This window comes from Perca flavescens, chromosome 2 (genome assembly GCF_004354835.1).
Source record: "Perca flavescens isolate YP-PL-M2 chromosome 2, PFLA_1.0, whole genome shotgun sequence".
Taxonomy (NCBI): Eukaryota; Metazoa; Chordata; class Actinopteri; order Perciformes; family Percidae; genus Perca; species Perca flavescens.
Window position 1 is genome coordinate 25,891,360 of NC_041332.1, and position 25,210 is coordinate 25,916,569.

At 38.5% G+C, this 25,210-nt stretch overlaps 3 protein-coding genes and 1 non-coding gene across 4 annotated transcripts; 2 read left to right on the top strand and 2 right to left on the bottom strand.

The window, feature by feature from the left end:
- Positions 1-810: 810 nt before the first annotated feature.
- On the bottom strand, positions 811-3,011 carry odam (odontogenic, ameloblast associated). Its single transcript, XM_028589298.1, has 9 exons — positions 2,952-3,011; positions 2,830-2,865; positions 2,677-2,724; positions 2,285-2,545; positions 2,139-2,195; positions 1,932-2,054; positions 1,196-1,228; positions 980-1,042; positions 811-846 (listed from the first exon to the last, which is right to left on the bottom strand). Exons 1-9 carry the CDS (start codon positions 3,009-3,011, stop codon positions 811-813), a joined length of 717 nt encoding a protein of 238 aa, XP_028445099.1.
- An 8,865-nt stretch (positions 3,012-11,876) lies between these two features.
- Positions 11,877-17,218, bottom strand: sparcl1 (SPARC-like 1). The gene is made up of 10 exons (XM_028603524.1): positions 17,165-17,218; positions 16,965-17,030; positions 15,726-16,805; positions 14,293-14,401; positions 13,810-13,931; positions 13,592-13,712; positions 13,348-13,484; positions 12,917-13,065; positions 12,416-12,564; positions 11,877-11,947 (listed from the first exon to the last, which is right to left on the bottom strand). The coding sequence occupies exons 1-10, from the start codon at positions 17,216-17,218 to the stop codon at positions 11,919-11,921; spliced, it is 2,016 nt and encodes a 671-aa protein (XP_028459325.1). The 3' UTR covers positions 11,877-11,918.
- A 3,312-nt stretch (positions 17,219-20,530) lies between these two features.
- On the top strand, positions 20,531-23,334 carry scpp1 (secretory calcium-binding phosphoprotein 1). The gene is made up of 10 exons (XM_028589311.1): positions 20,531-20,610; positions 21,008-21,062; positions 21,415-21,462; positions 21,797-21,850; positions 21,962-21,988; positions 22,081-22,134; positions 22,423-22,464; positions 22,580-22,639; positions 22,724-22,988; positions 23,061-23,334. The coding sequence occupies exons 2-10, from the start codon at positions 21,009-21,011 to the stop codon at positions 23,192-23,194; spliced, it is 738 nt and encodes a 245-aa protein (XP_028445112.1). The 5' UTR covers positions 20,531-20,610; position 21,008; the 3' UTR covers positions 23,195-23,334.
- A 1,138-nt stretch (positions 23,335-24,472) lies between these two features.
- Positions 24,473-24,546, top strand: trnai-aau (transfer RNA isoleucine (anticodon AAU)). Its single transcript has one exon. It is a non-coding gene; the product is annotated as a tRNA-Ile (tRNA).
- The last annotated feature ends 664 nt before the right edge of the window (positions 24,547-25,210 follow it).

Below are 25,210 nucleotides of genomic sequence, written 5' to 3' on the forward strand. Positions count from 1 at the left end.
TATATATATATATGATTTTCTATATAATATTTGTCGTTAAAATGTAAAATTCTGGACTCTCATGCAACACTTTTGGTTCTATGTGCAACTATTTAATCACCAGTAAATGTAGCAGTCAACCTCCTATTAGTAGTAACACTAGTAGAACCTACTATTATCTTTTATATTAAACTGGGAACATTATGCACATTATTTGGAATCAGCCTAATAAAAAAAAGGCTTTCAGCACATTTTCTTGTTTGGCTAATTGGAACAACTTTTCTGTTTTCAAGAGGAACATTGGTGTATTTCTTGCAGAGGAAGTCAATCCAGAAGAAGATTACTAGCAACTTCAAAAGGTGAGGTTAATGGAGTAACACTGATTACGTTTAATTCCCTCATCATCACTTTGCTACAGTAACTGCTGCTAACAAATGTTCTTCTCTCTCACTTATCTCAGAAAGAAACCAACAACTACACTGTACAACTACAAGTTTGATCAACCAACTTTAGAGACAATTATGGATTTCTCTTCTGAGAAATCACTCATATAATTTGTCATTTTCCTGTCTAAGCATAATTTCAGTGTACCACAATAAAACTCTTAAGCATACTTTGGCAAGGTTCTTTATTTGACATGCTCTGAGAGCAAGGAGCAGATTCCTGAAACAAGCAAGACCGTTTCAGTTTAATATAAAACGTTTGAGTACAAATAAATTGCATTTGGAAGAATGGCACACTCCAGTACATTTTGCAGAAGAATGAATGATGTGGCCGAACACAGAAATTCATGTTTGACTGATCGCCTTGTTGTTATTTCCCAGGTAATATCTAAGGCTCAAACAGGAAGGGGAAGTTGGACTGACCCTGGAGAAATGTAAAAAAAAAAAAAAGAAAAATCACACCTTGCACAATAAATGACAATGAGGATTTTGTGTATGTGCATACACATTAATGTGCAAAAGCTTTAAAGGTTGAGTGTCATTGTATAAAATCATACCTCATCAACCCCTGGGCCAGTTGCATCGCCACGAGGATCAGGAGGAATTGTAGGATACTCTTTCTGTGTCCCCAGTGGCCATGTCTGATATAGATAGTAGATAGAAAGAACACAAAAACACAGCAATTAGACTGGACTGGTGCACTCTTGTCTCTTTCCTTGGTTTATTGGTGAAATTATAAAAAATAAAGAGATCATGTACAGTAGTGTACTCACTCGCTCTGTTTGCACCTTAGGTTGAGAAGCCTGCTAAAATGGGAAGATATGCAGGGAAATTAGGTTACATATTAGATTAAGTATATACTTATATTAAGAATTTACCTACATATTTTATTTTAAATTCTAAATTTGACATTTTCTTGTTTTTTTAAGCGGCCTCAGACACACAACCATGGACATTAACAGATGACAAAAAAATAAGATAGATCTCTGTTACAAGCATCATCTGCACAAAACTAACAAACTTATAAGCTGAAAATGTATCATATAACAGTGCCAATATAGCAGTTGCTTAACATTTATTCAACACTGAAATGAGTCTGAGGTGACATGATTTCAGCAGTGTGTGGTCAATATGGCAGACAGTCAACTTTGCTTCATAGTCACCGCACATGACTCAAAATCTACAGCTATGTTATTATCATTAAGTCTTGTCTTTGTCATAATAGTCTGCTGCATCTGTTCTTACACTTAATTCAAGGTTGCACAGGAAAGTTGATAGACACAATCGTCGTGATATTTTGAAATCATTTTAGCAGTAGCTCTGTTTATTCCTTTTTTTTTCTTTTTCATCTCAATATGTAGCCAATATGCACTGAATATTTCTATGCTGATCTCTATTGGCGAATCTTCATTCAACCAAGAAAGAATGAAATAGCATATTACGTTTGTTTTTTTTAGCAATAAACACAGAGAATCTTTTCTTTATTTCATGCCATCTTGCATGTCTCACCTGAAGAGGGAGCTGTGGTCTCTGTGTGGTTCTCTCCAGCTGTTGCTGACCGTTGTTGGGCCGCACCACCGCAGTGTTCCTCTGCTGGGGATAGCCGTAAGCAGGCACAAAGTAAGGAAAGCCCTGTAAATGATAGACTCAATTTAAATCCGCACCTAAATGAAGATATTGAGGTTTGCACACAGGTCAATATGTTTTCCTTCATACCTGCTGTCTAGGAAGCTGAGGAAATGCATAGGATGGGTACTGGAAATTTGGAAACATCTAAAGGAAATTTAAAACCGTTATTATTTCTACATATGACTGTAAGGACCAGCAGCTAATTATCACTGTATCTCCATGCTTAGTTGTACCTGAAAGGGGTTTTGGGCCTGCTGAGGAACATCAGGAGCATTGGGGTCCTGTTGTGGTCCAAGTTGTGGTCCAAGTTGCTCTTGCTGGCCGTTGGGGATGAACATGGGCGTAAAATGGTTGCCCTGGTTGGGGAGAAACATCTGGGGCCCCTGGGGACCGAAGGGACCGGCCACTTGAGGGTTCAAGTTCACCACCGGTGGAGAGAACAGCACATCAGGCTGCTGCTGCTGCAGTACATACTGAGGAAACATTGAAGACGCCTGGAGAAGAGGGATTTGGTTTAGTTTACTTTTCCTTTTTGTAAACCTTTTTTAATCTGACAAAACAATGTACATAATATTACTGCTGTAACTCAAGGTAGTAAATGCATAGCAAAAAAAGTTTCCAGAACCTGTGTTTGTCCAAGAGTTGCAAGAGTTAGTCCATTCAGTCTTAGGATCTGAACACACAAAAGGGTTGTATTAAATTTAGTAATATTATTCCTGTGACAAGGGACTTTGACTTTGCAACCAACAAACATAAAGGTATTAACAGCTATATTTACCTCATTGCTGTTGCTTGCAATAATACCAATCTGCAACTGTAAAACACAAAAAAACACTTTATCTCTGTTATTTTAGATGATGTGAGAAATATATGCTTTAGCAAGACAGAGATCTAACTCACTGGAAGTGCAAAGCTTGTTTTGAATAAACAGATCAATAGAAAGGCAGTCTGCATATTCATGATGTCCTGTAGTCTGTAAAACAAAAGGCATGTTTCAAAAAAAGACTCCACAAATGCAAAATGTTTCATGCTTTCACTGAAACAATGTGCATTACAAAATCATCTTACCGTTACTGGTTCTGCTTTCACTCTCTGTGTGCCTGTTTCCTCACCTTGTCAATATCCCTTTTAACGTCTGTCCATGTGAGCTGTTATAGTCCACTGCCAACCCACCCAGACAATGTGTGGTCAGTGTGACAGACATTTCTCATGGCATCAGACTCAGACACTTACAACACAGGACAGGTAAGTATGTCATTAGCTCTAAGTCATGTCTCTAAACACCATGACATGGTATGCGTCAAATTGTTAACAATCCGCTTTCCAAATAAATTACATAGCAGCCTTTAATTGACTGATTTGCTTTAACAGGCCAATGCTTTTCAATTTAGGGGGAACTGTTTACATAATGCATTCCTTACATGTTCTCTTAAGTAAAGTTTTTGTTACTGTACTTGACATTGTACTTGCACATAAATAGACATAACAGCTAAAAACAAGGACAACAAAGCTGAACAAGCATGAACATTGTATACTATGTACAGACATAAACATAACACAGACAGTGATGACATCTACATGTTAAAAAAAACAGTATGTAAAGACTATACAATTATATTAATTCCAGGTACAGTGAAGTTTGGTGTTACAGGGTTATGTAAACTCAAATTTCAACGTTTTTTCTAAACCTGAAATGTGACCCTCAGGCCTTTTTTCACAGCAGATATTTTGACTTGTTGTAGCAGGAAAAGCACAAGTGTTACCAATAACATTAACAAAGGCTCCGTTCTAGTCAAGTATCCCAGAAAGCCATGACACTATGACAATTATTTACACCTGTAAGTTACCTACTGTGACATGTCAAAACAGGGACGTGCACAGATACAGGATAATGTTGCCCGGGCCTGTTTGCCCTTATTGGCTGAGTTACCCCTCTTGAGAAAATACCTAAATAAACTTTGTCTTTATTTATTTTTTTGCAGTTGCGGTAGTCCATCATTAGTAAAGTTGAGTATGTTTTCTGACAGAAAAAATATGTGGTGCATCCACGACATATAGGTTACTTGTAATTAAAATACATTAGCTTGAAATTTGTGCTGAGCGTCACGCAGAAAAGTAACTTTAAAATAATGTCAATTTTACAATATATAATATAAAATAATAAAGTACAACCCATTTCAGGCACATTACAGTTGTTCGTTGTAGCACCTCCAGTGGATATTTGTTTCTCAAAACTCTGAATATAGGCTACTTGACAAAAACGTGGCCAGAGGTGTGTATATCCCATGAGACTAGGTAGAAAACATCAGTGTGACCTCCATCAGCATGTTCAAACTCCTCTAAGACATTTTACCTAAGTTTTGAGTCACTTGCCTTCCTTCGTCCTAAAAGAAGACAGAAACATGTTGGGAACTACAGTCAATGGCTGGGACTGATTTCCTTCTGTGATGAATTTTTATGAGATCAGGCACAGGCTTTTCACAATAAGAGAATCCTTTGTGAAACAGAAAAACACATTATTAAGATGGGATTTGAAATCACAACCTTCAGGTTGTGGAACAGTTACTCTTCCAAGTGAGCTATCAGTGCTTTAAAATCTCCTCTTAATATTTGAGTTAAGGTTAACTTCACAGAGTTGGTTGACCTCTGTGATAGATAAATGTAATACACTATATTAAAAGGTTCTGATTGGTTATCAGTTATGTCTTGGAAAGTGTTAACGTTTTTTTGAAGGATTTAACATGATGTTGTGAAGATGTTTTTTCATGGATTATTGTTTTTAATGGATTATCTGTATGTTTAAGAGGTTTAAGGGGCAACAAAAGGAAAAGACAAACTTTGTTTCTCTACAGCTTGATGAAGGTGCTGTTTCTTCTTTCTCAGCCCCGGAGATGGTCCTGTGGGGTATGACGTTTACTGACACCCACGCGATGCGGGTTCGAACACCCGCCTATGGTAAGCCACCGAGAAGTGTTTGTGATTCATGGATGTGGTTTCATTTGTGGATTCCTATCCTTATTCCTTATCTAGAGAATGTGGTTTCATCTTGTTATATTATGTGTGGTTTTCCCCTGTTATAGAGGGCCAAGGCACCAGTGACCCATGTTACCATCCAGGGGGTCAGTGTACATTAACAATAAACTGGACCGGACTAAGGACACTGAAGCCCTCTACAGGAAGGGCCAGAGCTGTCTTTATTTTCTGAGGAGGCTGAAGTCCTTTAAAATGTGCCTGTCAATGCTGAGGATGTTTTATGAGTAAGTGATGGTCAGTGCTATCCTGTTTGCTGTTGTGTGCTGGGTAAGACAATCAGGGAAGCAGACGCCAACAGACTCAACAATCTGATTTGCAAGGCCAGTGATTTTGTGGGGGTGGAGCTGGACTCTTGGACAATGTCTCCCAACCACTCCATGACCTGCTGGTCATTTCACAGAGATGCACCACAGAGCGCCACAGAAAGGCATTCCTGCCAGTGGCCATCAAACTTTTCAACTCCTCCTTCAGAGTGTCAGACACTCTCAGTCATTGGACTGGCTCTTGGTGGACCTATTTCACAACTGTCAGCAGCTATAACCGCAATTTATTTATAATTTTATATCTTCTACAACACTGACTTAACAGTACAATAATTGGGTGCAAGAACTCTGCAATCCTATAATGCAGTATTATCTGGCAATAATACTGCATTTATACTGTAGCCACATTTCATAGAACTAATATTTTTTTTTTATTTATAATATCCTTGCATTATAACACACTTATTTGTTATTATTATTATTATTATTATTATTATTATTATTATTATTATTATTATTATTATTATTATTATTATTATTATTATTTTACAATGTGATTATATATACATATACATACTTATTTATTTTTTCTATCTTTTTCAAAGTTTATAGACTTTTTTATGTTTGAATTGGGGCAACTGTGACCAATAACAATAATAACCCTTTAGATGGCAGCAGAGAGCCACTATAAATTGCAATGATGATCACAGTTTATTGGTAAGAATTATGTGATTAATACATTGGTTTAAAATTCAAAATCAGAGAGTTCCACAAAACAAACTCTCATTTAAAGTATGATTAATTTTATTGGTCAGTTAACATGTCACTTCAATTGCTTTTTTAATAAGATTCATTCTAAAGTGAAAAAAAAAGTAACACATAACACACAGTGACCATGGTCATTGGTGATAGACAAAATCATGCAATTTAAGTTTTGCTATCACTTTGACAATTCTTGTGTATTTGATTATGTGTCATCTTAAACATCTTCATGATGTTCTTCTTCGTCACAGAGAGTTGTTGTTGTTGTTTCAGTGGGATCTGGAATCTGAGGGAATAAAGAGGGAACAGTTAGTGAATGAATTAGACATTACAGTAATAAAGACTTTGCAGCAAGACAAAAAACACACTCATATCAGACAGTGATGATGTTATCCACATAGATCTGCTTCTTTGCGTGGGATTTACACAATCTTACCTGAGTATCCACAGTGGTCTTTAAGGTGTCCTGTTTCATAACCTGACGCTGGAGAGTCAAAGAACAACAATTAGCCATTGTAGTGTCCATTAGTATTCACATACAGTAATACAGTTTGCTTGGTTCCTACCCTAAATCTCCTCAATGGATCAGGCTGAAGAGGAAGCTGCTGTTGCACGGCACCGTCGTTAATCCCCTAAACAAAGGCAGCTAGATTTAATGAGTCAAGCAATTTGTTACATTTCTACAAATCATCATGCAATCTGTAATAAAAGTGTATTGTGGACTAAGAATAACTGATATTGAGTGATTACCGCCAGAGGCTGCTGAGGTGGATTCATTTGTGCCATTTGAGGGACTGGAAACTGCCAATAGACACAAAATACATACATTGATGCTTTATGTGTGGTTCTCTAAAGCCTTAAACAATGTCAAATGACGCGTGTTAACACAATTACAGTATGTGCAACACTAACCCCATTGACTACAGGGACGGCGTACACATTGGGAATGGGGGCCGGTCCAGCAAAAGCAGGAACTCTGGGAACAAACTGAGAGGAAGAGAGATGCGATTGTTCATATCAGGGTTATTGTGGTTTAGTAGTAAAATGTGTTATATAAAAGATTAGATTTGATATTTTGCACATATTGTTGTACAAACATATGATGTCATAAATCATATCATGCATTATGTGGCTTAGCAGAAATCTGAATTCAGCTCATAATGCGTAAATTGGTGCCTAATGATAAAGTATTTTTTGTCTGCTAAGGATGAAGACATCAGGGACCAACAAGCGAGACAACAGGAGAGCTCCATCTTGTGATGTGGTTAAAATTCAAAGAAAACAACCAAATGTATTGTTATAACATGCACGTACTGCACATTGTTTTGGATTATAAATTCTTTTTTTCTCCACATGACATTTTTCTATATTCAAACAATAAATACAGAAAAACAAATACATACATACATACATAGTAACTATTGCATAAGAAAAAAAGAGGCTGAATGTGTTGAGTGCAAAGATATATTACAGTAATATGTTTAAATAAAACCTAAGACTCCAACTCTTCATCGTTAATCTTGAATTCTATCTTGTAATTTTTAGTTCCAGTTAAACTGATGTAATCAAAATGACAATGACAATGTTAAACTCACCTGAGCAAACTGCAGCCCGTTGACACCTGCCACACCACCAGCTGCCATGACTGGGTTCAGGCCTCCAGCCATTCTCCCAGGGTTCACTCCGTTTGCCATCCCTGCCATCAATGCTCCGTTCATACCGTTCATACCTGCCATCATTCCTCCGTTCATACCGTTCATACCGTTCATACCTGCCATCATTCCTCCATTCATAGCATTCATAGCATTCATAGTATTCATAGCATTCATAGCGTTCATAGCGTTCATGGCGTTCATAGCATTCATAGCTGCTATCATCCTCTGTGTCTGTGTGAAGAGTGAGAAAGAGTGTTTGTTTTTATTTTTACTAATTTTGGATTATTGTACTGATATCGCATAGATTAGTAGAAATGTAATGTTTCTTACCTTGCCTGCATTGACCTGCAATAAGTAAAGAGACCAGAAGTTACATGCACTGCTTTTTATGTTAGATAGATATATATAAATGGATAGATAGATAGATAGATAGATAGATAGATAGATAGATAGATAGATAGATAGATAGATAGATAGATAGATAGATAGATAGATAGATTGTACTCACATAGCAGACGGTTGCTACAAATGTTATGAGAAGAAGAAGCTTCATTTTGCAGCCTGAAACCTGTAAAAACAAAAAGGCCAGAATAAATACATTTAACTCATAAAATCAAAATAGTTGTTGGTAATATATGCATGTTATTAGTTAGAACATGATTTCTGTATTTTCATACTGAATTACACATTAATTCTGATCACATTATTATAAAATCTCAATTGCACAATACATACCTCAGTTATTTTTGCTTTCAAATGTTATGTGCCAAGGTGGACTACAGTTGCTCTCTGAATTTAGAGCACCTTTTATCAGTCCCAGAGATTATTATGAGCCAATTAGAGTGGAGACCACTTGTTCATAAACTATATTTGTCACCTGTGTGTCATGGGAACCTGTGTGTTATATGACATGTTCTTTTTCTATGGTACAAGATTTAAAGAGATCTAATCTAAAGTGAGCTGCCTATTTTCAAAGACACTTAAAGACACTTAACCCTATTCAACCATCTAACATTGTTCTCGATAGCAGCTGAGCGACCACAAACAATAACAGAGTGATTAAGTGTCTTGGGAAGGGTTTCTGGAGGTTTCTGGAAGCTACTGACTAAAAACCAGCATACACCATCTAAGTGTTGCGGGTTGTGGTCACAGGAGGCAAACAACTGACATCATCATCAAGTGCTTTTATAAAGAAACCATGAAAAACAGTGTACACTTAAATGTAATTAAAGATCTACCTAGCAAGCAGCACACTGTTTATGAGACGATAGTTGTGACTTCAGGAAAACAGTTATGTAAGAATGACATCTCAGCAAATGTTTTCTGCTGCTCTGTTATAATGCAAAGTTAAAATACATGCCCCAGGCATGTCTAGAGGGAGGCCTCACTGTAGTTTGTGTTTTATATTTGTCTCAAGCGGACTTTTACTCACACCAGTCCTAAAATAGCTTCGCATATTGCACAACAACTCAACAGTGATCACCACAAAATGTCAAACCGCTTTTAATTTGTAAAAGCCTATAATGTTGCTGATATGCAGGAGCAGATATTTATCTGTCATGTTTCATCAGCTCATTTTCTCAAGATGTTTAGAGCCATTACAAGCATTTCCCAGTGTGGTTGGCTGGGTATGTTGTCACATATGAGGCTGTCTGAGGAAGGTTTTTTTTTTTTTGCTGCTGACTGGGCAGCCCACAGCAGACCAGGTAAACACCCTCTATAGAAGTCTGGTCTGGAGCTTTATACTAATTACACACTGTCATGCCGTTCAAATTAAGTAACATGTTCTTCCTGTTTGCAGTTTAATGTGGCAACAAATGTTATTTCCTAATGTGATTGTGTAAAATATGTTTTTATGTATGTATTTATGTATGATTCATGGATTTATAGAGGATTTGGTTTTTTTTAAGATTATTTTTTGGGGCTTTTCCCTTTATTTTGAAAGTGGATAGATATGAAAGAGGGAGAGAGATGGGGGGATGACACGCAGCAAAGGGCAGCAGGTCGGATTCAAACCCTGCGCCGCTGCAGGACTCAGCCAACATGGGGCAAAGGCTCTTACTGGGTGAGCTAGAGGTCGCCCCAGATTTATAGAGGATTTATTTCTCATTATGTCACAGCCTTTATAAACAAGAATCTGTTACCGTGATGTGAGTAATGTGTTTAGGATGTCTTTCATATTTAGAAACCCAAATCACCATGTTGCAAGGAGTTGCAAGCAGTGTACTGTTAATAGAAATGTGTGCATATTTGTACCTCATACACAAAAATAACATCAGAGCCACACCCAGGAAGCTGGTTGATGTTGTACAGTGTTTTGCTCAAGTACACTTTGGCAGACATATTTTGGACTCCAGATGATGAGAAATCAAACATGTTTTGTATTGCTACATTGGAATAAAAACTCAACAAAGATTCAACAATTGACTTTCATAATTTATTGGTCATTAGTTATGCTTTATAACATTTAAGCATGAACAGCAAGTAGTGAAACAGGATCAGAGTGTGGGGAATGAATCATGAGATATCTGTGCGAGCTGTGTGGTCTCATTTTTCTTGCTGCTCCTCCATCGACATCCCAGAGCACTCTTCCTCATCTTCAGCTGCCATCACCTTCATCACTGGAGACTGAGTCCTCCTGAGGCGAGCTGCCACTGAACGCAGAAACCTCACTCTGCCAGCTCCCCTCCCACCAGCAGCGCCAGGTTGTTGCTGGTTGTTCAGCCCGGCCACCGAGATCAGCTGCACTTGGTCGGGAGTCAACAGGGCACCCTGTGGGTTTCCTCCAACATTTCCCTGTGGCAGCACAGCAAAAAGTGTGACAGGCCCACCCCTGGCACCCTGATTCATCTGCCCCTGCGGATTCACATTGGCTGTGCCTGCCTGCCCCACAAGAAATGCCCCACCTTGTTGGAGAGCTCCGATAGGAATTAGTTGCTGCAGGGGAGCCTGACCTACTTGGTTCCCGACTGGCTGGATAAAAAATGAACCACCAAGTGGGACCAAGTGTGCCAAAAGGGGTTGACCATTTATTGGGACCCCGTTTTGAGCACCAGGGTTGGCATTGTTGCCAGCTGCTGCTCCATTATTATTCACTCCCCCATTGGCAATTGCCTCAGCACTCCCTGAAGACACACCACCCTCCACCACAACAGCCAAAGTCTGGAAGATAACCCACAGCACACAGAACATGTTTACTCTCAGTCACAGCAGACAGTCGACAGGTGAAGAGCTGCTTCTTTCTATGCTTATATAGAGAGTGTTAGATTCAATGATAACCAAGAAAGGTCCAATCAGAGTCCAGTGCTTTATCTCAAAACAACAAGTCACTGTAATCATCATGACCATGCTGCAGGCTATTTTCTGCTTTGTTACCTTACAGAGGGCCATTATTCAGGATTATGTGGCAAACCTTAACCAGTTGTCAGTGACTTGCATTCTCAAAAGGTTATTTTTTTTCATGGTGGCATCAGACAATGCGAATAACGAAGAAAACATGATATTAGAGCATAAACTGATGTTTCTCCTCTGGGTTCCACCAATATGATGCAATAACTTTATTTTAGGACTGAAAAAGAAAGTCATTATTAACGTAAATATTGTAACATATTGTAGTCCACTGCTGTCCATAAAGCTTTAATTAGAGCTACAATGAAACATAGCATGCAGAGACAAACACAGTAATTGTTTTACATTTCCTACTGTAACAAAAGCATACTTAACCTTGATTTAAAGAGTAATTATGCACTAAATCACTCTAACATACAAACCACAGTTCTTTTGAAGTCTGGTACAATACAACACCTTTTTATACCAATGAGCTGACGTAAACTTTTCCCCAGTTTGGAATGCATTAGAAAACATCTGGATCTGGATAAAAACAAACCCAGCTAAATAACACATTCTTATTTTCTAATAAAATGATTCTAGCAGCTTAGTCTAAATTACAGAACAAAGATCCAAATGCCCAAGCTTAGCCTGACACAAAATAACAGCAATGACCACCAACACTTGCCCTCTATAGCAGGAGGTAAAAATAAGTTTCTTTCATCTGTACGTGTCATAGTTCTGTATGTTACAGAGGTTCATGGAGGCTTCGATCTCAAGTTGCATCGGAGCAGCTTCACAAGCTTAGAAGAATGACAAAGTGAAGCTCAGAATAGCAGGTTGACATCCATATCATCTGTGGAGAAAATAGATAGCAGGCATTAATAGGATGAAACATAAATTACAATATTTCCCATATGCTATAGAAATGCATGAGAATTATAGCAGACAAATATAAAGAAATTGTGAATAAATTGGCAGCGTTTTTATATATATGCAGAATGTGATGTTACATTATAACTGGAATTGGATCTGCTACTGTTAGTCATTTAAAAAAAATTATAAAATGTAAAAAATAATATAAAAGACAAATAAATGATCAATTAATATAATTTGGTTAAAATAATGAGACACAGAAATATAAAATGTGCCTCAATAGTTATCTTACTTCTTGTGAAAAATCTTCAAATTCATTAATATTTTATGTGAACATATACAGAGTCTGTAGTGTCACAGAATTGAAACCAAAACGCAAAAGTTAAAGCCATTATCACTGATTAGAAAAGTGTACCACGGTATGTTGGTGACATAGTGTTGCTCTTACCATTATTGATACCAAAACAGGAAGTCCACTCTTTAAAGGACACCTGCTTGTCCTTGTCAGCGTCGCACTCTTGGAAGAAGCGGGAGGTGCAGTGCTCCATTGGCACCAGAGGGACTCGAAGTGGGGCCAGCTCTGAGTGGGACAAAACTCTGCACAGGATGGATTAACATCCAATTTTGATCAATGTGAGCATCTCATTCATATACAGTATAGTTTGCTATACAATTAGACTCGTGAATGGGCTTTATGATATACCCTGCCCAGTACTGGCAGGGGTTTTGTTAAATATGTAATACTTGCCAATCTTGCCTTTGGATACTTTACATTTTTGGCATGAAAATGGTGAGAAATGAACACTATATAAGCAAAACATATTGGCTTCAGTGACTTTAATGTAGTATTTACTTCCAAACACATGATAGTGAGTATGATCATTTTAAATGTAATATAAAGGTTGAGAAAAATCCAAGTTTACTGTAAGCACAAAGGAATGAAATGTACCTGTCAGAAGGGTGTTGGTCCAGTTGTGCAAACTGCCAGTGCACTGGGTAGATGTACATGTTGTAGTTCTTCTCAAAGTCCTGCGCAAGCAGCTCAACGGAGTGATCACCAGCATGAAGACGCCGCTCACTCTCAAAGATTTTCTTCACCTACAGCATACAGAACACCGCCGTTTTATTGACTTAAACATAGAATGCAAAAAATATACATTTTGTTTAAGTTTTCTAAGGCTATGTGACTTTCTGACTGATTGACAGACTCACTCACTCACTAAGTGACTGACTCACTACTGACTGATTGATTAGCTAACACAACAAATTACAGAGAAATAATAGTAGTATTTAAGATTAAGAGAAAAATAGATATTTTCTTCAAGAAACTTGAGAATCTCAGTTTTATCAGTATGTATTCATTTGAGCAGCACATCTTACTCTAAAACGCTGTTTAGGAGTGAGGAAGCCAGGAGACATGGAGTCATGATCATAGAGCTGCAGCAGCACATTTTTCAGCCAATCCCTCATGCGTAGAGGGAACTGGACCAGCTCAGTGTCCACACATGGAGGTATTACTGAGAGAGAAACAGAGAGAAAAATCGGGGTAAAAAAAAAATGTCCTGCACCATACATCAACTAAATTGTTGTTGTTTAAACCATATACTCTGTGGTTAACTCTCACATTTGCATGGCCCAGTGTAGTCCAGATGAAGTCTGTGTCCTCTCTTAGTTCCCTCCAGGTTGCATTTCGTAGCAAAGAGTTCACATGACGTATCATATGTTTTGTTGTTTGTCCCACAAACCTACAGAAATGAATTAACAACAAGCAACAATCAAATGCAATGCAGCAGCTGTTGAACACCACTCCAGTTAAACTTTCAGCAGATCACCCATACTTACATGATCAAACTCATTCACACTAGGAGGACATTCTGTTGGCTCTTGACACACACAGCCTGGCTTATTGCCCGTATCAAGTTTACACGTCTTTCCACGTTTGCAAGGAAAGTTGTCACATGGATCTAGAAGAAAAGACAAGCACCGCAATGACCTTTGACTTATACTTTGACCGAATTATTAAAACAAATGGTATCAAGAATCATTTTCAGGACTGGTTTTGTTTTATTTTACAGTGTGATGACTGGAAACCAATGAGCTATAACCACTACACACCATCCCCTACATTCCTCTGCCATTTGAGTTTGTACAGCGATTAAACTTTATCTCTATTATTCTCTCCAGAGCTGTGTTTTGGTAGTGACCGTGAAGCAGAGTGACACTATTCATGCGGAAGTTTTAGCTAAATGATCCAGTCAGCAGATTCCCATGTGAGGCTGTTGGGATAGTGCATTAGTCAGTATGGTAAATGCTGAATTAACCAACCAGCAGGGGCTTCTGGGCGATGCATGCCTCCACTAAGAGAGGGTCTGGAACTGGGGTAGAGATCCACTGTGGCTCTTATCTGCACTGGATTCATTCCCACTAAAGGACCCTGGAAAGTAAACATGAACATGCAATGTCAGGAGATATTTCTTGGGGTAATAAAATAAATTAGTTTGAACAATTTACTGATCAGATTGCAGCACCACAGCAAAAGTAAATGTCAGGTTTCCCCAATGAAAACCTGCAATAACATGTTTTGGCCACTTGGTGGCAGCAGAAACACACTGTAGACACAACAGTGACTATTATAACTTTTGACGTTGATGTAGTCTCGCATTGTCAGACCTATCTTCACAGCGCTGTAGAGTAAGGTCTGGCTACACCACACATACATTATGGGATAGGAGAAAACGCTCTGGGTTGTTTGCATTTTTTTAAACCAATCACAATCATCTTGGGCAGCACTAAGCTCTGGACAACGCAGCAACGCTGGCTCTGCAAAATGGTCTCGGGAAGGAACTTGTTTTGGTGGAACATTTGCACCCCGGAAAAGAAAACGGCACATACAATATTAAATGAAGTTAACTGTTCACACAATACGGTAACGTGAGCTATTTAAATTAGCTGGGTACATGGTTAAACGTAATTTGCTCTTACCAGTGTATCGCCGTGTGTACTTTGTTCATAGCAATCCTCTCATATCAGCCCCAAAACGTCCCAGTTATATAGTAAATGCTGTAAACACATTCATTATCAATCATTCCCCAAAAGAACCAAGCAGGCCCGTCATGTTGCATGGTCCAAATTTCCTTCAAAACTTGCCTTTTTCAATGTGTAACTAGCTCGAAGTTTGTTGTTGTTTCCCGAAGCGAACAGAGTTTGAGAACGGCAACACACAGAGAGCGGAATGTGAGGGCCATCCAGCGCGTGAAATGTACTTCTGTTGATCCAAACTAGTGTTGATGTTACTTGTTAGCAACAATTGCCTATTAACATAGCCAGCAGATATAGAACATCGAGGTCATGGCCACCTGGTAACTGTAAGTCCAATATTCATTGTTCTTTTAGCTCTGTTATTAGTCTTCACCAACTCCTGAAGTAATTTAATCTGGCTCTTTAGCAGCTAAATGCTCCACTATGTTCACCAGCGAGACGCTGAACTTGGTCTGCCATTAGGTGCTGCGGGTAGTGTACAGTGGATTTTTAGAGTGCTGTTTCACTGGAAACAGCTGTCTGCTGCTGCCAAATTCACAATGAGAGCGATATAGAGGACCTACATGTAGAGGTGAGAGGAACTACACAGTCGAGTAATAAATCGGTCACTATAAGCAACCTCTTTCACAGTAGTTACTGTATGTAATCCATTGTTAATTTAAAAATATTGATTATTACCACTTTAAAGAAAGTAAATGTACAGTTAATGTATGCATTACCCATTTTCCTGCCCTTCTCCTCTTTGCCTTTTGGGCTGTATTGTCAATGCTGCTGTCAGATGCCTCAGGATCCTGTTGGCTTTCTTCCTGTCCAGACTGTGTTTCCTCTCTCTGTGGGGAGTGCTTCCTTGCCCTCTTGTTCTTCTTCTGCTTCCTTGTCTTTCCCTTGGTGTGACCTCTGCTGTCATTCTTATTTTTCTCTTCCTCCTTTCCAGCCATTTGAGACCGCAATTCAAACGCTGTATTGCTCTTTGGTTCTTCAGGCTCCACATTTGCTACAGGTTCTTTCTCATCGACGTCTTTTGATCTGAGATCTTTGTCCTGATCAGACACTTCCTCACTGTCCAACGCCTCAGTGTTTTGTACGTCTCGTATATAGACATCATCAATGGTGGGCAGTCCTTTCTCACCGGTTTCCTTCTCTTTAACATCTGTGTTTGAAGAAAGCTGGGTGTCATCAGTGTGGGGTTTTAATTTAGCGGATGCAATCTGTAGAGGTTGTAAGATGCCACTATCAGCAGCATAGTCCAGATCAACTGGGATCTCTGACTCTGTGCTACCATCTGTTTCCTCCAGCAATTCCCCTTGCTCAGACTTTTCGTCCTTTTCCTTGGGTGACATGTTTTCAATCTCCACCTCTTCTTTCTCCAGCATTTCAGCATCTCCCACACTCTCTTCCTTTACTTCTTCTTCTTCCTCATCTGTCACGTCTTTATTGTCTTCTCGCATTTCTTGTTTGTCATGCAAGTTGTCTTCCTCATCCTCAATGGTCTCCACAGCCTCACCAGACTCCAGCCTGCCTTTGTCCGTCTCAGCTTCTTCTTCCTCTAGCACTCTTTCTTCTGCTTCCTGCTCTTCTTCAGCTTCTTTCTTCAGGAGGTTGACCAACTCCTCCTCACTCAGCAGGACTGCAGTAGTTTTGTCGCTCCTTTCAGTCACCTCAAACTCTCCCTCCTCCTTGTTGGCATTAGCATTGTCTTGGGAACTCAGTTCCTCATCTTCCTGCTCCTGGCTGCTGGCCTCAAACGTGACTAAAGTGGGTAAGAGCTGTGGCTCGTTGGCCTCCACTGTGATAATGTCCTTATTCAGGGGAAAAGACAAATATCCATTTTACAACATGAAATCATCTTATTCAATTCAATTCAATTTATTTATTATTTACAATGTATTTATTATTTATTATTATCATCTTATGTGTCACATACATTATTTAAACATCAGTTTAGAGTCCTGCTCTACCTTTTCTTTGGCTGTATGTGAAGTCTTGTGCAATCCATGATGTTTTCCATGAGGTTTACTGTTTACCTAGATTTAATGGGGATGATTAATAATGAACATCCATTCAGATAATGCCAAAACTGCACTAAACAAATGTCACATCTCTTGTTTGTCTGTCTCATTACAAAGTTTAGTGTCAAATTAAGAAAAACATTACTCACAGACAGGGAAAATGTTGCTGCCAGTGAGCAAATGAATACCAAGCAGGTCCTCATACCTGAAACATTGAAATAAATACTTTAAACATTTGACATAAATCTAAACAAAGTTGAATTACATGTGCTAATTTATTTGATTGTGAATCAGATCAGAGCTGAAGATTAAAAAGAACACATTATAAACAGTCAATACATTACAGTCTGACTTCTAACTGGTCGCAACATAGACATGAACATGGCAAATCTTTCAAAGTGAAAACGCATCTGTATGCTGCCAACACTTTCATGACAAGCAGAGCTGCAGGATTGGCCTCCACCGTTGTCAAGGTTACAGGCCTCTGAGATGCGCCTCTCTCTCAAAAGTCACATTCAGAGCTAAAGTAAACATCAGAAGCTACCAGACTGGAAAAAGTTGACTAAGTCCACAAACTTTTTGTCTCTCTGGACGGAAACAAAACAGACACGACTGGGCCTGTGCAGAGGAACAATAGCTCTCTGGTTTGGCCCACTAAACCCCAAATAGGTGTAGACAGGAGGTGTGTGTGTGTGTGTGTGTGTGTGTGTGTGTGTGTGTGTGTGTGTGTGTGTGTGTGTGTGTGTGTGTGTGTGTGTGTGTGTGTGTGTGTGCGTGTGTGTGTGTGCGTGCGTGTGTGCATGTGTGCGTGTGTATAGTCACCCAAAGCGATATATTACACAATTTTATCTTTATAATATTGAGGCAATGTTACAAAAATACAAATATTAACTTTTCATCTTTAATATAACACCCATAATACATGATTGTCGTGAATGTATCTCTCACACTATTTAATACAAATTAAATTGCTATGTTTTTTTTACAACAATAAAATATATGTTGGTATATAGATCATGCACAGGAAGCAACATTCAAATGTGTCTGTATTTTTTACGGTATATTACTACATCACAGTATAGACAGTATATTAATAGTCACTATCTCTTGATATGTACAAAAATAATTAAGGCATCAATGTCAACATCAAAGTAAAGTTTTGGCCAACACAAAAGAAGCCACAATATAACCAAGTCAGTAGTCGCTGCATGCAACACACAACAGATTTTAATTGCAAACTAGTTAGTCAACATGATGTCACACACACGTCTATTTGATCATTAACAAATTACCCTCCAAAACAATGGAAAAGGCTCAGAAATTAGGATTTACCTGAGGTTGGCAGTAGCAAGAGAAAAGAGAATCCTTGCCTGTGTTGAACCAGTGAAGGTGTCCTTTTGTATTCGAGACAGCACTCACACTGTCCACACAAACTGGCATGCTGCACACACACACACTGTTTTTTTTCTGGGTCTATGGTGCCAACACTTTTTTGGGAGGGTCTTTGGGCAACAGAGATACAGAGAGAGGGAGAGAAAGTGATTGTGCACTTAACTTCAGTTGGGTGCTCTGCCTTAAAAAATCTGCAATGTCTATTTTTCCTAAAAGAAAACTAAAAAAAAACATGCAGGAAAACGCCAGGTCAAAAACGGTAAAAGAATCACCCCATATATGTTAATCTTTTGGGTGAATTGTGTGTGAAACTTGGAGGAAACTTTTAGGACAGAAATAATATATACTTTTGGCCACTAGATGTCACTCTGCCACAGGTCTTTGTAGTGTCAGGTCTTTGTTCCTGAGGCCACTGATATGACAAATGAGAATATTTTGATATACAGTACATGAGTGACATGATGATTAACAATATGACAAATATTTGTCACTATTAACTTCAAGTATTATTATCCACTGCTCAGGAAAGCAGGAAGAGTTGTAGTAGTTATTAGTTCACTATTGCAAGATTTGCAAGATTTGATACTTTTTCTCATTATTACACACTACTTTTCATTTGACAAAGCAGTTTCCCATCAATGCAAATAATGTAATGGAAATGTGTATGTTCAACATTTATTTTGAGCACTCAAACAGGGCAAACTGTGCTGATGAAGATCAAGAGCTCCAGAACAGTTACTAAATGAATGTTGAGGTCTGTGAACTTTGAAGCTTAACTATTATTCATGTATCAATGACATTATATGTTTTTTATTATTCTTACATTAATGTGTAAGCATAACTTTAACTTTACAGCTGGTAAAGCTGAGGGGAATTTTAACTACTTCATATACTGCTGGGTTGCTTAATCTATAAGAATGCATCTGTATGTATCTGTTGATTTTATCTTGTATCAATCATGTATATCTACAAAGCAACTCGTTAACTAAAGCAAATAAAAGTTAGGGCAGACACTGTTGACTGTCGGTCTGCAAGCATCAATCATCATCCTCTCTCCTCCCCTTTTCTAAAGCAGGACCTTACAACAACTGGTAGCTGTGGTTTTTGGCAAACAGCTCCAGACTGGTGAACATCCAGTCTAATTACATGTTTCTTTTGAACGGTTGAAATCCAAAGTGAGGTTAAACAAGGAATTTTGTAATCTTATTTTAGGCCTGACCATATATGGATATCCAGGAAACAATTATAAGCCTTAGGGAGGAAATATAGAAGTCTTTATTTAGGCTTTCTACTGTACATGCCCTATTTCCAAGAACAAGTCCTATTTCCAATAATATCATGTAGCACTAAGGACAAAGAGTTACAAAACATATTTTTGTTAATTAATATAGTTTGTGTATTTAGCCTTAATGTGTGTGCGTGCGTGCGTGTGTGTGTGCGTGTGCGTGTGCGTGTGCGTGTGCGTGTGCGTGTGCGTGTGCGTGTGCGTGTGTGTGTGTGTGTGTGAAGTTGTCACAAGTTACAGCTTCCTTATTAGAATGTAAATTCTAATGTATTTTGAATCCCACCTTGAGCAAAGCACTACCTCTCTTCTGCCCCTTGTAATTAATTATTAGACTAAAATAATATATATATATAATATAATATAAAACATAATACAATTATTGGTACACTAGTAAAGAAAAAAATTAATCCACTTCACCGGAAGCAAGCATGACCCCGTCTGGCCCTCCATCCCTCTCTGAGTGGGAGAGTTTGTTTTTTTAACAGGCCACAAACCCTATGGTTTAGTATGCTCCACTATATTTCACTGAAGACTTGAGAGGGGGTGGAGGAAGTGTAGGGACTGAATGAAACAACTGTGTGTGAGTGTTTGTGCGTGTGTATGTGCAATCATTATCATGCCAGTGTGTGTGTTTGTTTTGAGCTTACTCTCCGGAACAAATACACCTTCGCGTGTCGACAGTGGAGAGACATCCGGAAGGAAGTGATGCAATCGTTTTAATTAAGGTTACTTATATGCAGTTGTCCTTGGAGTTTCCTACAGCATATCCACACATCGTGCTTTTACTGCCTCAACTGCCAGCGTTCCATAAGTGGCTCAGAATAAGCACTGGATTCTCCTGTTTGCTGCTACATACACTGAACAAGGACCACTGACGACATTTCTAACACCAGCTCTGAATCTCTGAAGGACAAGAAGGTAATTGATCATATATTGACTTTATAACTTGTATTTTTTCTTGCAAGTGATCTTGCTACATGGTAACTGTTGCTGATTTTTTGCTATTGGTTAGCGTTATTCCAAACTTTCTTTGCTGTTAAGAGCCTTTAAGTTGTGTTGTTAGTTCAATTTTCTGTTAATGTTTTCTTTTCCTATGTAGCAGTTTAAGTGCAAGAAGAACTACTTTGTAAAGAGAGATGCTCACACTAACATGTTTTGTATTTTGTTATTGTTAGATATGAATTTTTTTGGTGATTTTGTGTTTTTATGTTTGCAAACCAAATTTCACCAGATGAATGTATACACTAAGACTATTTTAAATTGAATTGAATCAAATTTGTAACAATAATAATCACATATTGTATGTCTGTTACAGAATGAAGTTTACCATAATGATGTTGTGCCTGATTGGAGCAGTTTTTGCCAACCCAGTAAGTACATTTACCAAATATCTGCTTGATTCTGATGATGCATTTACATATTATGCTTGTTGTTTAACGTGAATTAGAAAGTAAAGTCGCCAACCAAAAAGGCATCAGGTTCTGTGTTGTGCATTTTCATACATTTAATTATTAATATAATTTGCCAGTTTGTCAGTTGCAACCATAATAGCATGAGTGTAAATATGAGCAGTGCCTCCCATATTTAGAATATCTGCTAGGAAGCAGGAAGATTCAGAAGTTAAAAAAGCATGTTAGAGGAAATTAATCACTTAATATGGATCCACGTTGACTTTCTGCACATCAAGAAACCACCATATGACCTGCGATTTCTTTCTGACAGATTTCATACAACGCAGTTTCGGAATCAAATGAGCTTGACTCAAACTCGGTAAGTGCTATTTAAAAACAGTCTTTCCTAAAGCTATATCACATTTTAACTTTGGTGTTACAGCAAAGGAACTCAGCTATTGTCGACTACTGTTTACACATAAATCATTTGCAGGCAGTTTGTGCTCCTCTGACAAAGTCAGCAGAAAACCTAACAATAGGTGCAGTTATTCAAAGATTCTCCAGACCTCAAGACAATTACCATTTCAGACACTATTGTTTATTATACTGTACCACATGCAGCAATAGCTTGAATGTGATGATTATTGGTGTTGCAGTTATAAGCTATAATTAAATATATTGTGGTTTGTGCTTACTTTGTTTTTCTTTCCCAGACTGAAAGTTTGTCTGTTTCACAATCATCGGAAAATGACACCTCAGAGCTTCAGGTAATGCATTTATTTCAGTAAAAGGAAATTATTATTTTCAGCCAACTTTTTGCATCACTTTTGATTGCTGATTTTCATCTAAATGGGTATGCATTCCTATTTCTGTTTCAGAGCTCTGAAGAAAGTGCCTCAAGTCAAGTAAGTTGTTTTGAATCATCAATCTCCTGCTCAAATAAATCAAACAATGTGCTGTAAATGTGTCTAAATTCTCCTCGTATAATACTTTGCAGAGTCAGAGTTCACAGTCAGAATCAGAATCATTAGAATCCACATCAGAGGACAAGGTGGGTTGTATCTTCACTCTTCTTTTTCTTTATTGGTATCACTAAAATTCATTATCGCTGGGTTCATAACCTTAAATTCATTATATTTTAAAGGCTGTGAATGTAATAGTTCCAACTCTAATATTAAAAATAGATATTGTAATTGTAATAAAATAGAATTGTGTCCACCGAGCGAAAAAGCCCAGTAAGCATTTACATTAAGAAAACAAAAGAAATACTTTACTGCACTCTCCATTGTGAAAAAAAATCTATTATTTTCTAAAATGCTCTGTTTCTTTTCCACAACAGACTTCAGAGGAGAGTAACAGTCAATCAGATGAGGATGATGGGGTAACACTAATTAAATCAAGTGTTGTCAAACCAGTTCTGTATGACAATTGTTAATGTATGTCACTTCATCCTTCTGGTCTCTTCTTAGCTCATATTATTCCCTGTATTTCCACAGACATACACCATGACTGAAACCAGAGATGACAGCATGGGCAGCGAGGAGAACGTTCGAAAGGTGGGATAAACAATTTGGTTTTGAACTATGTCCTGCAGAGATTCAAGTTGAGTAACGCTATGCTCTGCTTATTCTCTGCATCAGAGTTGGGTTCGAGTGTTTGCGAGTGTCGTCAAAGTCCTGAGCGCCGAGGACAACAGCAGCACAGAGGTCAAGGGTAAATCAGACCACCTGACTGAGAAACAGCCCACTGATACCTCCACCAGCGGGACCAACACAAACCTGCCACTGGTGGAGAATCCCACAGACAGCGCAGACACTAGTGAAAGTGTAACCGCCAGTGACAGCAGTGACAGCACCAGCAGTGAGAGCAGTGAAAGCAACGAGACCAGTGAGGCCAGTGACAGCAGTGATGCCAGCATGAGTGCAGAGGACAATAACGCCAGTGACAGCACCGAGCTGAAACAACTCAAAACCCAAGACTGTGTGAATGGAACTCAGAGTTGTGAAAGTGAAGAGTATCTCTTCCAGGATATAGGAGACGATGCTCATTACTCAGTGGACAATCTGATGGTGCCAGATGAGGATGAAAGAGAGTTAAGTCTAAGGAGATGATGACATGTACTTGGTGCAGCTCTAAGTTTTCCCACTATGAACTAAAGCACCATTAAACCATTTGCCTGAAGACTTCAGGATGATACATTTTGCTCTTGCCCATCGCTTCTGAATGTTGATTTTGGCATTATAATGTTACTTGCAGCTGATTGATTTTGTGTGTTTGATTATTATTGTGATGATGATGTAGCCTAAGCATTTCCTTGTTTTAATAATAATAATAAACAAATAATTAAACCATGGTATTGGGTGCTTGCATGTTTTTATATAATCAACTACAATTATAATACTTATAGAGCTCCGCCTTTACCACAGACAACTGATGAAGACATAATCCAAAATCCAATAATATAATATGATTCTGAAATGGGTAATTCTGCATAATAACTATTTTTTTCAATTTTGTACTTTAACTTGAAGTACCACAGTAGTACATTGTGTCCATTACTGCTTCCACCACTGCTTTGCGGGTTAAGATTGTACATACAAATCAGGCTCTAAAATATGATTTGCCATAGACAAACAGTGCCCAATATTTGTAGCCTAGTTCAAATGAGCTTTGTGTCTGCAGTAGGCATATATAATGTATATAGCTGTTATAGCTCTAAATGTGGCCACTTTAACTTTACCTTTGATACTTTAGGAACACCCTACTAGGAACACCCTCTAATGCATATACTTTAATATGTTTGAATTGACGTAATAACACGTCAACAAATGAAGGGGGGTTCTTGTGAATGTGGACTGTGTGTCCTGTAAGGTCTACCTGGCTTCCTATACAAGAGAGCACTGTCTGTGCCAGTCCAAGATCAAGGAGACACAATCTATGGCAAGACTGAAAATTGATGTTGAGCAACTCATTAAAAGGGTGAAGGAGCACAAAATAAACTTAACACAAAAAGTAAGGAAATTTGTGTTTGGTAGATTATTTCTTTGTGGTAACAATGCTTTTTGGCAATAAATCGTATAACCTACTGTTGGAAAGCCTGTTTAGTTCCCTTTCCGCGGGTGGCCCATTTGTAAGGAACATGAAGCAGCAGCGCTGAGTCCCCGCGATGTGCCTGTGGGTTGCGCCCATGAAAAAATTGCCAAATCTTCCCTTCCATTGACAAACAGGTTATTTTGCTGTTGTGTTTACAGTTTACGTACGTGTTAAGTGTAGCCTATTATTTACATTGCTATATAAAAACATAACTTAAACACTATACAACGAAAGAAAAAAATGGAAGTAACATCATGTTGGTTATTATTACTCGATATCTGAACATCTGCGGCATGGGCCGGTTAGCTCAGTTGGTTAGAGCGTGGTGCTAATAACGCCAAGGTCGCGGGTTCGATCCCCGTACGGGCCACTAACGTTTTTTGATGCGGACATTTTTCCTGGGGAAATTACGGCTAAAACGTACGGATGAAACGTAACGTGTAACCCGTTCTCTTAATACATCCATGGTGTAACCCACCCTTTCTATTCAACGTATCATTAATTTTTTTACGCAGAAGGATGTTAAAGCTCAAACCCGAATCCCACTATGGCCACGCCAAGACCCGCCCTACGAAGCAGCTTGATTGGTTGGAGTTATGCATTTCACCTCGAGTTGTTAAGCCGATTGGTCAGGGGATAGGACCTGTACAAATCAGGTTGCCTTGCCAACAGTAGCTATTGAAGGGCGGGTATTAGCGTGGCCATAGTGGGGAAAATAATATCGCAACCATTGACATATGATCGCAACCCGGGGCGTTGTTTATGCAGCACTTCCTATTTAAAAACCCTGCACTAGAGGGCGACAAAGTCAATAGTTCATGCTGCGGTATCAAAACCCCGCTGCATGAATCCTGCAAACCCTCTCGGATGTTTTCTTGTTCTTGTCCCATGCAAAACTAACAATCAATTTATGTTCAAAACCTAATTTCACAAGTTTTGTATTTGCCTCCTGCCACTACTGCTTTTAAAGGCTATGCTTGTGTAACCAAGATAACTAGTCTGGTGTGTGCTACCTAAAAGGTTTTTTTATCATC

Coding starts and splice junctions, on each gene's coding strand:
- scpp1 (XM_028589311.1), top strand. CDS start 21,009: ATGAAGTTTACCATAATGATGTTGTGCCTGATTGGAGCAGTTTTTGCC. Junction 22,465..22,579: donor AATCAGATGAGGATGATGGG/GTAACACTAATT, acceptor GTATTTCCACAG/ACATACACCATGACTGAAAC. Junction 22,989..23,060: donor CAGTGAGGCCAGTGACAGCA/GTGATGCCAGCA, acceptor TCAAAACCCAAG/ACTGTGTGAATGGAACTCAG.
- sparcl1 (XM_028603524.1), bottom strand. CDS start 17,218: ATGAGGACCTGCTTGGTATTCATTTGCTCACTGGCAGCAACATTTTCC. Junction 13,932..14,292: donor TCGCCCAGAAGCCCCTGCTG/GTTGGTTAATTC, acceptor CTTTTCTTCTAG/ATCCATGTGACAACTTTCCT. Junction 12,565..12,916: donor GACCAACACCCTTCTGACAG/GTACATTTCATT, acceptor CATCCTGTGCAG/AGTTTTGTCCCACTCAGAGC.
- odam (XM_028589298.1), bottom strand. CDS start 3,011: ATGAATATGCAGACTGCCTTTCTATTGATCTGTTTATTCAAAACAAGC. Junction 2,866..2,951: donor AAACAAGCTTTGCACTTCCA/GTGAGTTAGATC, acceptor TGTGTTTTACAG/TTGCAGATTGGTATTATTGC. Junction 2,546..2,676: donor CAACTCTTGGACAAACACAG/GTTCTGGAAACT, acceptor CCTCTTCTCCAG/GCGTCTTCAATGTTTCCTCA.